The sequence below is a fragment of the Dermacentor silvarum genome, chromosome 6 (genome assembly GCF_013339745.2).
Source record: "Dermacentor silvarum isolate Dsil-2018 chromosome 6, BIME_Dsil_1.4, whole genome shotgun sequence".
Classification (NCBI taxonomy): Eukaryota; Metazoa; Arthropoda; class Arachnida; order Ixodida; family Ixodidae; genus Dermacentor; species Dermacentor silvarum.
Genome location: NC_051159.1, coordinates 82,289,496 through 82,305,893, shown reverse-complemented (window position 1 = coordinate 82,305,893; position 16,398 = coordinate 82,289,496). Strand labels below are relative to the sequence as shown.

At 49.8% G+C, this 16,398-nt stretch overlaps 1 protein-coding gene across 1 annotated transcript in view; it reads left to right on the top strand.

The window, feature by feature from the left end:
* LOC119456758 (uncharacterized) overlaps nt 1-16,398 on the top strand; it is a 119,194-nt gene that overhangs the window by 59,261 nt on the left and 43,535 nt on the right. The window contains exon 27 of the mRNA XM_049669066.1: nt 14,110-14,219. Coding sequence (XP_049525023.1) covers nt 14,110-14,219 — 110 coding nt within the window. The remainder of the gene's footprint in view (nt 1-14,109; nt 14,220-16,398) is intronic.

Genomic DNA, 16,398 nt, shown 5'->3' with positions numbered 1-16,398 from the left:
GGCAGTAATCGGTCGCGACCACGCAACAGAACAGTTCCTTGCTTGTAACTTCATCTTAACTGGAAGTGTTGCAGACTGTAGTGTAAAGAAACACTTTTTTTATCCCAGGAGGAATGCACATCTGTCGATCGGACTCGCTGAAGCATCTCCTGATAACGACATCCACCCGCGGACGTTTGTCCATAGCGTCGTTACTTGTTATGAACAGTTTCGTGTGAATAAACAAAATATAAAGTAAAGCGTGGCTTGTGTCAAGCGGCAACAATATTCATTCAGGCACAAATCCAATTGACAAGTCAACCGTATCTTCAGAGACCGTTTCTGTTTTCACTCGTACAGTAGGCAGACATCCTAAATGCTGCAATCCGTCGCGTTATGTCAGCGACCATGGGGTTACGCTGTTGAGCGCGAGGTCCCGGGTGCGATCCCTGAAGCGGCCGCATTCCGATGTGGCGGAAAGCGAAAACGCTTGTGCAAACCGTGCATTGAGTGCAAGAACCCCAGCTAGTCAAAATTACTCCGGAACCGTCCACTAACGCCTCCCACACAACTCACTATCCAGTTTAAAGGCGTTAAACACCCCAGTTTAGTTAGTTATTCTGTTTTTTTTTCCATACTGCAAAAAAAAAGTGCTCCAGTGGAGGCCCTGGGAATCGATCCCAGAGCCTATTACATGCTAAGCGAGCGCTCTACCATCTGAGGTACACCCCCGACTTTATATTTTTTTTTTCCTTTCATGGTATCTATTTCAGGCACACATGACTCCTGCGGTAAACAAGCAGATAAACGAGCTAAGAAGGATCTTCTAGTTGCACGGCGACGAAGACGCATCCGCGGAACACCATAGGGTTCCTCTTCATTCTTGAAACGCGCTGCTCAGGTGACGGTAAATTTCACAAGAAACACTAAAATGCTGGTAAGGTTAAGCACCTTACGAATACAGAATACCAATCTGGTCAAAATTCAATTTGTTCCTATCGATATTTCAGTTGGACGATCGTTGGAATAAAGTGAGTTGCTGATGAAATTGTTGGCTTGGCATTTCATCCACCATGCGTGTTTTCTACAGGCTATGCATTTCGAGGAGTAGAAACCTGACAAAGGGTACGACGGCGAACTCATGGAATTGGAGAGGTATATCAATCGCTTAAATGAGTTCGAACGGCTGAAAGAAGAAGCTGCACCCAGGCACACGCACTTTCCTTTTCTGATTTTAAATCGCGGAAACGGACGCTTGCTCGGCGCGCATGCCAGGTAGCAGACATGACCTCTGATTTCGAGGTGCGTTGAGTGCCTCGACTTTAGCATTTAGTGACGCGACGGGGGATTGCTAAAGTTTTTGCTGAAAGAAAAGATAATAAAAGGTACAATAAACGTAGGCTCTGTGGACAGGTAATGCGCGTTAGGACTTGTTACGTCTCAACCTGGAAAAGCGCATTCCTTGCTCGTTTCCCACAAGTCAGTCCGTTCATCGGCACGCGCCCAGACAGTGACCCGACTTGCTATAAACTATGACGCGTAAACAAAGGAGCTCTCGTCGAAGCGACAACAACCGCCGACATCCGCGGAATCGGTAATTACCGCAACGACCGCTCTCCCTAGTACTGATCCTGCAAGCTGACCGTCACGGAGAGCAAACTGATTGATGAAAGGGGCCAACGTCGACGACTACTGTGGGAAATGCATCGATCTCGGTTTCCCAGATGGCCACGCAGACTCAAGAATGCGGGGGCAAGGGTGCAACAAAGGAAACAGATCCGGCAGCATGGTGTGACGTCCTAGGGCGGATTTTGCGACCCATTCAACGATTGTGATTGGCCGAGCTACAGTCATCAGATTCCCTAGTCCAGTCTCGTGGGGAATACGATTGTTTTAAAAGCGGAGATTTTTGGTGCAATGAGGAAGGTCCTGACGTGTCCTGATGTGAGATGAGACATTTTAATGTGCTCCTGGTGGAGTGGGCTCCCATATCTGGTGTCAGTGTAAATAATGTAGAATAAACCCCTTTTCCTTCATTCCTACTACCGGACGTGCTCATCAATGTGCTTGGTTGATGCCTGGCCCAAACGCTACCTCGAGAGGCAACAGACTCAATGCCCAAATTAACAGTGCGGCCCATACACAGTTGCACATATCCAGTAACCCAAATTAACATCAAAGATGTTCATGAAAGTGTGACACATGCCTAATTTCACGTACCCAGTAAACCAAGTTGGGATGAACGAGGTTCATTGAACGGTGGCATAAAAGTACTAGCACATGCCCAGTGGCATGAGTTGGCGGGAAAACGGCACATAGTACTAGCACATGCCAGTGGCATGAGTTGGCGGGAAAACGGCACATATGGAATGTGAGATACCCGTGATACAAGTTGGCCCGACGATTGCTTTCGAACCCGGTTCCGTGATCACAGCAGCATGATGCTGTGAACCACTAGACAATGGACTACCCAGTAATCCAAGTTGGGATGAACGAGGTTCATTGAACGGTGGCATAAAAGTACTAGCACATGCCCAGTGGCATGAGTTGGCGGGAAAACGGCACATATGGAATGTGAGATACCCGTGATACAAGTTGGCCCGACGATTGCTTTCGAACCTGGTTCCGTGATCACAGCAGCATGATGCTGTGAACCACTAGACAATGGACTACCCAGTAATCCAAGTTGGGATGAACGACGTTCATTGAACGGTGGCATAAAAGTACTAGCACATGCCCAGTGGCATGAGTTGGCGGGAAAACGGCACATATGGAATGTGAGATACCCGTGATACAAGTTGGCCCGACGATTGCTTTCGAACCCGGTTCCGTGATCACAGCAGCATGATGCTGTGAACCACTAGACAATGGACTACCCAGTAATCCAAGTTGGGATGAACGAGGTTCATTGAACGGTGGCATAAAAGTACTAGCACATGCCCAGTGGCATGAGTTGGCGGGAAAACGGCACATATGGAATGTGAGATACCCGTGATACAAGTTGGCCCGACGATTGCTTTCGAACCCGGTTCCGTGATCACAGCAGCATGATGCTGTGAACCACTAGACAATGGACTACCCAGTAATCCAAGTTGGGATGAACGAGGTTCATTGAACGGTGGCATAAAAGTACTAGCACATGCCCAGTGGCATGAGTTGGCGGGAAAACGGCACATATGGAATGTGAGATACCCGTGATACAAGTTGGCCCGACGATTGCTTTCGAACCCGGTTCCGTGATCACAGCAGCATGATGCTGTGAACCACTAGACAATGGACTACCCAGTAATCCAAGTTGGGATGAACGAGGTTCATTGAACGGTGGCATAAAAGTACTAGCACATGCCCAGTGGCATGAGTTACGGCACAATGTGGATACCCGTGATACAAGTTGGCCCGACGATTGCTTTCGAAATCACAGCAGCATGATGCTGTGAACCACTAGACAATGGACTACCCAGAATCCAAGTTGGGATGAACGAGGTTCATTGAACGGTGGCATAAAAGTGGCGGGAAAACGGCACATATGGAATGTAGCACATGCCCACCCGGTTCCGTGTGGCATGAGTTGGCGGGAAAACGGCACATATGGAATGTGAGATACCCGTGATACAAGTTGGCCCGACGATTGCTTTCGAACCCGGTTCCGTGATCACAGCAGCATGATGCTGTAAACCACTAGACAATGGACTACCCAGTAATCCAAGTTGGGATGAACGAGGTTCATTGAACGGTGGCATAAAAGTACTAGCACATGCCCAGTGGCATGAGTTGGCGGGAAAACGGCACATATGGAATGTGAGATACCCGTGATAGTTGGCCCGACGATTGCTTTCGAACCCGGTTCCGTGATCACAGCAGCATGATGCTGTGAACCACTAGACAATGGACTACCCAGAATTCCAAGTTGGGATGAACGAGGTTCATTGAACGGTGGCATAAAAGTACTAGCACATGCCCAGTGGCATGAGTTGGCGGGAAAACGGCACATATGGAATGTGAGATACCCGTGATACAAGTTGGCCCGACGATTGCTTTCGAACCCGGTTCCCTGATCACAGCAGCATGATGCTGTAAACCACTAGACAATGGACTACCCAGTAATCCAAGTTGGGATGAACGAGGTTCATTGAACGGTGGCATAAAAGTACTAGCACATGCCCAGTGGCATGAGTTGGCGGGAAAACGGCACATATGGAATGTGAGATACCCGACCCGTGATACAAGTTGGCCCGACGATTGCTTTCGAACCTGGTTCCGTGATCACAGCAGCATGATGCTGTGAACCACTAGACAATGGACTACCCAGTAATCCAAGTTGGGATGAACGACGTTCATTGAACGGTGGCATAAAAGTACTAGCACATGCCCAGTGGCATGAGTTGGCGGGAAAACGGCACATATGGAATGTGAGATACCCGTGATACAAGTTGGCCCGACGATTGCTTTCGAACCCGGTTCCGTGATCACAGCAGCATGATGCTGTAAACCAATAGACAATGGACTACCCAGTAATCCAAGTTGGGGATGAACGAGGTTCATTGAACGGTGGCATAAAAGTACTAGCACATGCCCAGTGGCATGAGTTGGCGGGAAAACGGCACATATGGAATGTGAGATACCCGTGATACAAGTTGGCCCGACGATTGCTTTCGAACCCGGTTCCGTGATCACAGCAGCATGATGCTGTAAACCAATAGACAATGGACTACCCAGTAATCCAAGTTGGCATGAACGAGGTTCATTGAACGGTGGCATAAAAGTACTAGCACATGCCCAGTGGCATAAGTTGGCGGGAAAACGGCACATATGGAATGTGAGATACCCGTGATACAAGTTGGCCCGACGATTGCTTTCGAACCCGGTTCCGTGATCACAGCAGCATGATGCTGTAAACCACTAGACAATGGACTACCCAGTAATCCAAGTTGGGATGAACGAGGTTCATTGAACGGTGGCATAAAAGTACTAGCACATGCCCAGTGGCATGAGTTGGCGGGAAAACGGCACATATGGAATGTGAGATACCCGTGATACAAGTTGGCCCGACGAGTGCTTTCGAACCCGGTTCCGTGATCACAGCAGCATGATGCTGTGAACCACTAGACAATGGACTACCCAGTAATCCAAGTTGGGATGAACGAGGTTCATTGAACGGTGGCATAAAAGTACTAGCACATGCCCAGTGGCATCAGTTGGCGGGAAAACGGCACATATGGAATGTGAGATACCCGTGATACAAGTTGGCCCGACGATTGCTTTCGAACCCGGTTCCGTGATCACAGCAGCATGATGCTGTAAACCACTAGACAATGGACTACCCAGTAATCCAAGTTGGGATGAACGAGGTTCATTGAACGGTGGCATAAAAGTACTAGCACATGCCCAATGGCATGAGTTGGCGGGAAAACGGCACATATGGAATGTGAGATACCCGTGATACAAGTTGGCCCGACGATTGCTTTCGAACCCGGTTCCGTGATCACAGCAGCATGATGCTGTGAACCACTAGACAATGGACTACCCAGAATTCCAAGTTGGGATGAACGAGGTTCATTGAACGGTGGCATAAAAGTACTAGCACATGCCCAGTGGCATGAGTTGGCGGGAAAACGGCACATATGGAATGTGAGATACCCGTGATACAAGTTGACCCGACGATTGCTTTCGAACCCGGTTCCCTGATCACAGCAGCATGATGCTGTAAACCATGAGACAATGGACTACCCAGTGATCCAAGTTGGCAGATAAACGGGAAATATGCAATGCCAGATACCCGTGATCCAAGTTGGCCCAATGATTGCTTTCGAACCCGGTTCTCTGATCACAGCAGCATGATGCTGTAAACCATGAGACAATGGACTACCCAGTGATCCAAGTTAGCAGATAAATGAGAAATATGCAATGCCAGATACCCGTGATCCAAGTTGGCCCAATGACTGCTTTCGGACGCGGTTCCCTGATCACAGCAGCATGATGCTATAAACCATGAGACAATGGACTACCCAGTGATTCAAGTTGGCAGATAAATGAGAAATATGCAATGCAAGATAACCGTGATCCAAGTTGGCTCAATGATTGCTTTCAAACCCGGTTCCCTGATTACCGTAGCATGATGCTGTAAACCATGAGACAATGGACTACCCACTGATCCAAGTTAGCAGAAAAACGGGAAATATGCAATGCCAGATACCCGTGATCCAAGTTGGCCCAATGAGTGCTTTCGAACCCGGTTCCCTGATAACAGCAGCATGATGCTGTTGTCGGGAACCGAGGGGTCGCAGCGGAGCGCCAGAACCAGAGGACCAGCTCAGCAGGCTTTCAGAACGGACTAGCGCGTGCCGTGCTTGCGCCGCTGGCACGTGCCGCCCAACTTTATTTTTCTCGTCAGTCGCAGCCGGCCCCAAGGCGCCGGGCGAGAGCGCTGACCTTAGCGTTCCCGCTTAGCAGCGCCGGTGGGCGCTACAGGGCCCCCCGCCTAGACGGAACGGCGAAATGTACTCGACGACGAGGCAGAGATGAGGCTGTCTTGGTGTCAAGCATATCGACGGGTGCGCCAGCGACATCCGCGGGGAGCTCCTTGGGAGGCGTTTCGACGTAGGCTGGTTTGAGGCGGTCCAGCGAAACGACTTCTTCGCGGCCATTTAATAGGATGGTGGCAGACTTCTGCGTCTTGTGGAGGACACGGTATGGTCCGTCGTAGGAGGGTGTAAGAGGCGCCTTGGTAGCGTCTCGTCGGAGGAAGACGTGGGACGAGAACTCAAGGTCCGGGTGCACAAAGATGCTGTGGTCCGATGACCGAGGTGGTACGGGGCGCAGGTGCTGAATGCAGTCCTGTAGGCGTTCGAGGTACTGTAGCGGCTGGGGCGAGGGGGCCGAAGAAATGAACAAGTCTCCAGGAAGCCGCAGGGGTGCACCGTAGACGAGTTCGGCCGCTGAACAGCCAAGGTCGCGACGAAGGACGGCACGTAGGCCGAGAAGCACCATAGGAAGGTGGTCGACCCAGTGCTCTCGATCCAGGCACGCAGTGAGTGCAGCCTTGAGCTGGCGATGGAGCCGCTCAACGATGCCGTTGGCACATGGATGATATGCAGTGGTACGGCAGTGCTTAGTGCCAAGCAGGCGGTTGAGTGAAGTCAAAAGTGTGCAGTCAAATTGCCGGCCGCGATCAGTTGTCACGATGCTGGGGCAGCCGAAGCGGGAAACCCATGCTGAAACGAAGGCTTTGGCGACCGTTTCCGCAGTGATGTCCGGAATGGGCACGGCTTCGGGCCAACGGGTGAAGTGGTCGATCATTGTGAGAATGTAGCGACAGTCGTGAGAGTGAGGAAGTGGTCCCACCAAATCAAGATGGACGCGCTCAAAACGGCAGCCAGGGATGGGGGAAAGAACGACTGTGTGGGAGTCTTCGTGTGGCGGGTCACTTTGGCGGTCTGGCATGTGAGGCACGAGCGGGCCCACTGGCGAACATCGGTGTTGATGCTTGGCCAGACATACCGCTGTGTAACGATGCACTGCGTGGCTCGGACGCTGGGATGGCAGATGTCATGAAGTGATTGGAACACCGCACGACGGAAGGCAGTCGGAACGAAGGTGCGAGGTGTAGCCGCTGACATGTCGCACCAGAGGGAGCCAGGCACAAACGGGTGAGGAACGAGTTGTAGACGGAGGGAACGGGGATGGTCACGCAGCGCTTGCAGCTCGGGGTCTTCTATCTGTGCACGAGCTAGACCCTCCCAATCCACAGTCGATGTATAAGTGCCGAGGGAGGTGATGCGTGAAAGTGCGTCAGCTGCCTCATTGTCGGTGCCTTTGATGTGCCGGATATCCGTGGTGAACTCCGATATATAGGCCAGTTGACGAACTTCACGTGCGACGTACTTGGAAGAGTTTGTACGGAGGACATACACCAGAGGCGTATGATCGGTTAGAATATAAAATGGCTGGCCCTCCAAGAAGTGCCGAAAGTGCTGGATGGTGGAGTAGATGGCGAGCAGCTCGCGGCCAAAAACGCCGTAGCGAGTCTCGGCAGGTTGGAGCTTCCGAGAGAAGAAACCCAGTGGGCGCCACTCGGAGTTGATTTTCTGCTGGAGAACAGCGCCGATGGCCACACTGGAAGCATCCACCATGATGCGGGTTGGCACGTTAGTTCTCGGGTGTACGAGAAGTACCGCATCGGCAACGGCTTGTTTAGCAGCCCTGAAAGCAGCGTCAGCTTCGGGAAACCAGGAAATCGCAGATGAGGAGCCCTTGGTCGTGCGAAGAAGGTTAGTCAGTGGGTGTAGAAGCTCAGCGCAGTGCGGAATGAAACGTCGGGAGAAATTCACTAGGCCGAGGAACTCACGCAGCTGGCGTAGGGTAGTGGGTGCTGGGAAGTCTTTCACGGCCTGGACGTGAGAGGGCAACGGACGAATTCCCAGCTCCGAGATGTGGTGGCCCAGAAACTCGAGCTCGGAAGATCCAAATACGCATTTCTGGGGGTTGACAACCAGGCCAAATTGTTGAAGGCGTTGAAAGAGTTCCCGGAGGTGACGCTCATGATCTTGTGGATTGGGACTCGCGACGAGGATGTCGTCGATGTAGGCAAATACAGCCGGGAGGCCGCGCGTTACCTCGGCAATGAATCGTTGGAACGTTTGAGCTGCGTTGCGTAACCCAAAGGGCATGCGCACATACTCAAACAGGCCGAAGGGTCTAGTAATGGCTGTCTTCGGGATATCGGCCGGCTCAACGGTGATTTGGTGATAGGCCTTGACAAGGTCCACCTTACTAAAGATTTTGCATCCCTCCAAATGGCCTTGTAAAATCTTGTATGTGTGGAAGGGGGTAGCTATCGTGGACCGTGTGAGCGTTGAGCGCCCGGTAGTCACCGCACGGACGCCAGTCACCCGGTTCTTTCTTGGGCACCAGATGAAGCGGGGAGGCCCAACTGCTGGACGACGGGCGAATAATGCCTAGCTGGAGCATGGGCTCGAATTCTCGTTTAGCAATGTCCAGACACTCACCAAAGAGGCGGCGCGGACGGGCTGCGACAGGTGGACCACGCGTGACAATGTGGTGGGTGACGCTGTGCTTGGGAGGCTGATTTAAATTGCAGGGCCTTGTCACCTCAGGGAAGTCTTCGAGGATACGAGCATACGGGCATGTTGGGATCAGGGTGCGGATGCCGGTGGGAGCGAGAGCCGACAGAACGCCAGGGATCGAGAGGCGCGTCTTGCTGTCAATCAGGTGATGGCGGCGCATGCTGACGTCAAGGTCGAAATGAGTCAGGAAGTCGGAACCGAGGATAGGCTGATGGACGTCGGCTACGATGAAGACCCATCGGAATGTGCGCCGTAGGCCTAGGTCGAGAGTGAGGGACCGCAGACCATACGTGGCGATGGAAGTAGAGTTTGCCGCCCGGAATGTAGGTCCAGGTGACTTAGAAGCGTGGTCACGCTTGGAAGACGGCAGTACACTGACCTCGGCACCCGTGTCTACAAGGAACATCAGGCCGGAAATGCGATCCATGACTATGAAAAGGCGGCCGGGTTGTAAGGCGAGGTCACGTGCCGCCGCCAGTGATCTCGCGGTGCGTTTCCCGACCATTCGCATGGGAACTTGCACTGACGGGCGCGGTGCTGGAAAGTGCGATGGTACCAGCAGATAGGCGAGCGTCGAGGACTGCGCGAGCGGCGACTGGTCGGGGAAGAAGGACGGCGGCTGGGACATGAGGTGGAGCCGCGCTGGTTATGGGAGGACGTCCGAAGGGCGTCGATGGAAAGGGCGAGCTGGTCGATCCGGGACTCTAAGCGGGCCATGGTTGAGGACTGTGGCGTTGAAGAGAGGGCGGCTACTGAAGGAGAAGTCGCGTCGTGGATTCAATCAGCGAGCTGGGCGAGGCGGTCGAGGGTCAAGTCCTCTGTAGCGGCCAAGGCAAGGCGTGTGGACTGTGGTAAGCGCTGCAGGAAGAGCTCCCTCAACAGCGCACTGTTCGAGTCGACGTTGCTTGTGCCCAGGAGCTGTCGCATGCTGTTGAGCAGCTGGGAAGGGCGGCGATCTCCAAGGTCCTCGGAGGTAAGCAGCTGCTGGATGCGCGCGCTCTCAGACGCCGTGGTACGTTCTAAAATGCTCTGCTTCAGTTGCTGGTATGGGGCATCACTCAAAGGTGCAGCGATAACGTCCGCCACTTCCTGAGCCACCGCAGGAGAGAGGTTGCAAAGTAAGTGGCGAAACCGTAAAGTCTCCGAGGTGATGTGGTGCAGATCGAAGGTGGCTTCGACCTGGGCGAACCAAACCTGCGGGTTGTGGCGCCAGAACGTGGGCAGGCGGAGCTGTAGAGCTGCGACGTCACGTGGGCACGAGGTAGCGTCAGGCGGAAGGTTACCTGAGGGCGGGAGGTTGCTGGGGTCGGTCATCTCTTAGGCCGGAGTCACCACTGTCGGGAACCGAGGGGTCGCAGCGGAGCGCCAGAACCAGAGGACCAGCTCAGCAGGCTTTCAGGACAGACTAGCGCGTGCCGTGCTTGCGCCGCTGACACGCGCCGCCCAACTTTATTTTTCTCTTCCGTCGCAGCCGGCCCCAAGGTGCCGGCCGAGAGCGCTGACCTTAGCGTTCCCGCTTAGCAGCGTCGGTGGGCGCTACACTGTAAACCATGAGACAATGGACTACCCAGTGATCCAAGTTGGCAGAAAAACGGGAAATATGCAATGCCAGATACCCGTGATCCAAGTTGGCCCAATGATTGCTTTCGAACCCGGTTCTCTGATCACAGCAGCATGATGCTGTAAACCATGAGACAATGGACTACCCAGTGATCCAAGTTGGCAGATAAACGGGAAATAGGCAATGCCAGATACCCGTGATCCAAGTTGGCCCAATGATTGCTTTCGAACCCGGTTCCTTGATCACAGCAGCATGATGCTGTAAACCATGAGACAATGGACTACCCAGTGATCCAAGTTGGCAGATAAACGGGAAATATGCAATGCCAGATACCCGTGATCCAAGTTGGCCCAATGATTGCTTTCGAACCCGGTTCCCTGATCACAGCAGCATGATGATGTAAACCATGAGACAATGGACTACCCAGTGATCCAAGTTGGCAGAAAAACGGGAAATATGCAATGCCAGATACCTGCGATCCAAGTTGGCCCAATGATTGCTTTCGAACCCGGTTCCCTGATCACAGCAGCATGATGCTGTAAACCATGAGACAATGGACTACCCAGTGATCCTAGTAGGCAGATAAACGGGAAATATGCAATGTCAGATAGCCATGATCCAAGTTGGCCCAATGATTGCTTTCGAACCCGATTCCCTGATCACAGCAGCGCGATGCTTTCAACGGTGAACTACTAGATCATAGACTACTCAGTGATCCAAGTTGGCGGAAAAACGGTAGAGACACAGGCAGAAAGACAGGTAGCCAGACAGATAGACAGTATGCGGAACACAGACACATATACCCCCGCAAACTGTGAAGTAATCACCAGCTTCGTGACAAGATGCGATGAACGCTTGTTCCTTCGAAGCTGGGAGGTGGCGGATTCAAACACTTTGTGGTGTATATTGTGAACCCACTACCGGTGAAACCGTGATTACGTGCAGCTGTACTTCGCGTCTTTGTGTAGAGAGCAAATATAATCAGCCGCACTGCGAACTAGCCCTGGACATCATCAGTATAGTGGGACCTGTTCGACACGGTGTCACTTTGACTTCGGCTGCAGAGTCGAATCTCAACGGAACAACGTGCGTGGCATTCGGGTAGGAGAGACTTGGGGTGGGAACAGGTGTTAAGGGTTTAGTGCCGCGCAAACGACAAGGTCTCAGTTGAGAAAACACGCGTTTAAATTCCCGGCTTGCTGCTCGAGCTGCAACGTCGAACGCAACAACAAAGTAATTTGGCTAGCTGGTTCTCCCGAGCCCCGCCAGCGACACACAGGCGAAGTTTGTAAGCAAACGCATCAAACGCAATCTGTTGTGGTGGTTCTGCATATGAGGAACTGCATCCTTTTCTTTTAATGTGTTGGCATTCCTAGGGTCCTTCACGCATTTTACACGTCCGATCTGTGTATAATTGTTTGTTAGTGTGTTTTGTGCATTTCGGGGGCCACGCACAGGCTTCGCGGCGGAAGTGCTAGATGGCACCAAGTGTTCTTACGGAAACGCGAAAGAGGAGTCCTGCTGCAGTACACGCCTGATAACTCGTTCCGACGGTGGCAATGCGCTGTGTCAGTATATCGATTGAATGTTAATCGAATTACCGTCGACAGCCATCGCAAGATGGGTTCTGGCGCAGTTTTATTATTTTTTTTCTTTATTTACAATGTGCACTAATGAGACTTGATAATAGTAGAAAAAAAAAAAGAAAGAACCTGAAAATCATACTCTACAGTAATACAAGTCAGAAGCACGATGAGGTTATGAGGCACGCCGACTCCGTGTGTAATTTTGACCAACTGGCATGCACCTAAATCGAATTACACAAGCTGCTCTGCATATTGCCGCCACTGCCGGGATCGAACCCTCAACCTCAAGGTCAAGATCGCATCACCATAGTCAGTGGGCTACCGGGACGGGTAGAAAAAGAAAGGAAAAAAAAAAAGAACTTGTGCCGGTATCTTATGCCTCAGAGAAAACTTATAAATGTGCAAAATGTCTTCGTTTCATGCCTTTACACTAGCGCTTCTCAATCAGTAGAAGCTTGGATAAAGCTAAGTCCGACTCCAAGGTAGTGCAGTAGCAGTGCAGTTAATTTCAGACTTCGCAAGCCTTCTCTGGTGTACTACGACTGTCTCCTTAACTCTTTAGCTACCAAGCCCGAGATGTATTTTTAAAGCGAAAGCCTTATATGTCTCATTAGTTAGTTAACCTTGAGCGAAAAGGCGTCGGTGAAATGAAATGTACAAAAAGGCTACGAATGCTCAACCTTTGGTGGGAGTCGAACCAACTACCTTTGGTGGTAATTAGGGTGAAGTTCATTAATGCACAGGTAATTAAGGTAGAGTTCATTAAGGCACTCGAACCCACGACCTTTGGTGGAAATGAAGGCGAAGTTAATTGAGGCACAGTTAATTAAGATAAAATTAAGGCACTCAAACCCACGACCTTTGATGGGTAGTTTAGCAGACGACCATTGGTAGGATTCGAACCCTAGACCTTTGGTGGAAGTCGAACCCACCACCTTTGGTGGTAATTAAGACGAAGTTCATTCAGGCACAGTTAATTAGGATAGAGTTAAGGCACTCGAAACCAAGACCTTTGGTGGGAATCGAACCCAGACCTTTGGTGTTAATGAAGGCGAAGTAATTAAGGCGCAGTTAATTAGGATAGAGTTAATTGAGGTACTCGAACACACCACCGTAGGTGTGAGTCGGACCCTCGACCTATGGAAATAAAATCGAGGGATGACCAAAGGAAGTACATTAAGCGAATTACGGGGGATGACTAAGCGAATTAAGAGGGATGACTAAGCGACGTAGACTAAGTGAATTAAGGGGCATGTGTACGTCATGTGTCCGTCTTTAATGTATCAGCACTTTGCCGACATTGCAGATGTACTGTATCCTCGATCTCGTTTCCGACAAATTATGTCGTTGGCATCTGTAGCAGTTTGGAAGAGAACACGTAGTGGCGGCATGTATTGGTGTTTTCGACGTAAAGGCAGGTAAAGATTGCGGAAAGCCGTAAGGCACATCAACGTCAACTTCCGATAACACATATGATTAATTAAAATGCGTCATAGGATAATAGACTCAGATTTTGTGGAATATGACCACTTCGGTATCACTATATGAAAAAGGAGGCGTTGCACTATGATTGCATAAATGTCCCGTAACTTCGTAAGAAAAAAATAGTCGCATTTTAATCTCGGAGGCCATGCAATAGCTTATAAGAAATACCGCTGCAGAGTTTGGCGCTAGCTGCTCACCCACATCGCAGCCGCCGGTACTTTGTTTACATATCCGTGTGCGTCGTTGGTCCACTACATAGGAGGCGTTGTCAAAGAACTTTCATTCGTAGCGGCCATGGTAGCGGCAATCATGCGGCACTTGCGGAACAGGGAATCGCTGTAGCAAGGAGCTAATAAGCTTGCCACATTCTAACCACGGTCGTAGGTTCTGTTAGCATTTTCGGATCCCCGGCTAAGATCATTCTGAACCGTCAAGTGATTTTTATCAAGGGATTGTAGCGATGGCGCTCTTCGGTGTAGCCGATTGGATTGTCCTTGCTGCGACGATCTGCGCAACTCTCTATTTGTGAGTTTATACTTGCTGTTCTTGCATTGCACGCCCGTGTGTGTGCGTTGTGGGAAGCCGAAAAGTAGAAGAAAAGCGGCGCTGTGAGACGTACGCACTACACCGGCAGCACCGTTGGACGACTGATAACTAGGATGGAGTATGGAATGAGCTAGTGACAGTTTCATTAATGAAGTATCGAATGGTCTAAGTGACAGTTTCATATATTGCCCGGACGAATCAAAAAGAGCTTATCTGGAGTGTCGAAGAAAGGTAACAGTAGCAGCACAAGCACCAACACGACCACCACTAGCTGCAGCAGCAGCGTAGACAAAACGTGCATCTGTTGGTTGTGTGTGCTGTGCGTACATCTCGGCGTACAACTTATGCATAAATTCCTGTCAAAATACCACTTTCTGCAAACCTTCAGTTAAAGGCTGTTTAAAGTGTGAAACTGAACTCTTCAAGGGTTAATGGCCTATACTGTAAATATAGTCACTATCACAACTTCTCAAAACTTGCTTTTTTACTCTGGTGCAACGTTTCTCTTTTATTCAGCCTGCTTACACATTTGTTTTTGTTTGATTTGGCTGTTTTACTCATTATTTGTAGTTTAAATATAGTGAGCATAAGTAGGATGAAAGTGACAATTTTACACACACACACAATATATATATATATATATATATATATATATATATATATATATATATATATATATATATATATATATTGCTCTGGTGCTCTATTAAAGCACCACAGTAAGAAGTGTAGTATAGAAAAGTAAGGATAAAAATAATTTTTTTAATCTGTTTGGGTATACATGAAGCCACAAGCTCACACTATAGAGCAGTCTAGACTTTGATGCAGTGAAGCCTTAATTACAGCTTGGCTCTTGCAAATTTGTAGGGCTTAAAGTGCCCCTTCAGTGGAGGAGGTCCTCATCCTCATAGGGCACCGACTAGTATGGTATCAGTGATGCATTGAATCACAGGATGGGGGTGGCAGTGAAACAGGTCAAAGAATAGAAGCACGTAGGAAAATACTAGGATTTTGCTGATGTTTTGGCTGGGGTGCAGCCTTCACTCTAACCTAGACCAGTCCCCGGCTGAAACACCAGTAACATCCTGGTATTTTTCATATGTGCTTCTATTCTTTGACCTATATGTATATATGGTGGCTCTGCCTTCATCAGAGTGATTACTCTGATGAAGGCAGGACCACCTGCCGAAACATTAGTAAAGTTATCTTTTGTACTGTATAGACCAGGTATCTTCCAAGTGTCCATGCAATTCTTTATTTGAGGACTGAAGATCCCTTTCACAACATTTAAGCAAAGAGATTCTTGCAGAAACCAAATTTCACGAAAGGCTTCTTTTGAAAAATTATGCAGGCCTAGCGCACCTATTACTCTCTATGTGCAACGATGCTTTCTTGAAGCAGTTAATCAATTGCTATAAATTTGCACATTTAGTTCCTGCGTCCTTGGCGTAAAGGAAACTGGCACGAGTGCAAGTGCTCTTGTGCACTCATGCTACGCATTGTGACAGGTGGCAATCATCTCAAAAGCTAGTTGGTTTTGGCACGATAGAAGTGTATGTGCGATGTGGCCTGATGTTTGGAGCATCAATCTGCTGTGGATCAGACCTCGGTCCTGGTCCCAGCATCGGGCACCTAATTCAGTTTTCATTAGTTTAAGTATGAGCTTTTCAACAAGACACCACCACCCAGCCCTGGTCAGAGATCATACTAGAGAGATTACAGGCAACAATGCACTGCAGGGATAGGAGGCCACGAACGTGTTCTTTGTGCGATAAAATTGTACATAACAATATTTGTAAAGTAGTTAAGACATCAAATATATGCTTTTAGTGCAATACGGTGCAAGTAGTGAACAATTATAGAGAAAGCATTTCATTTACTGGAATTGCAGGAATGAAATGGTTCAGTTCAGGCACTCCAGGAGTGGGAATAGTCTAGCTCTCACCATTCCGAGGAGTTAAAAGGAGTGGACTTAACGGGGATTTCCACTCTCTGGAATGGAGTGGGAATAGAATGATGGGCCCCAATCTGCAACTTTGATTCATGTAATAGATTAATCAATTTAATCAGAAGTCAGACACTGCGGCTTCAATTATGGGATGTAACGTCCTGAAACTGTACCGTGGTTTATGCCGTAGTGGAAGGCTCTGGATTAATT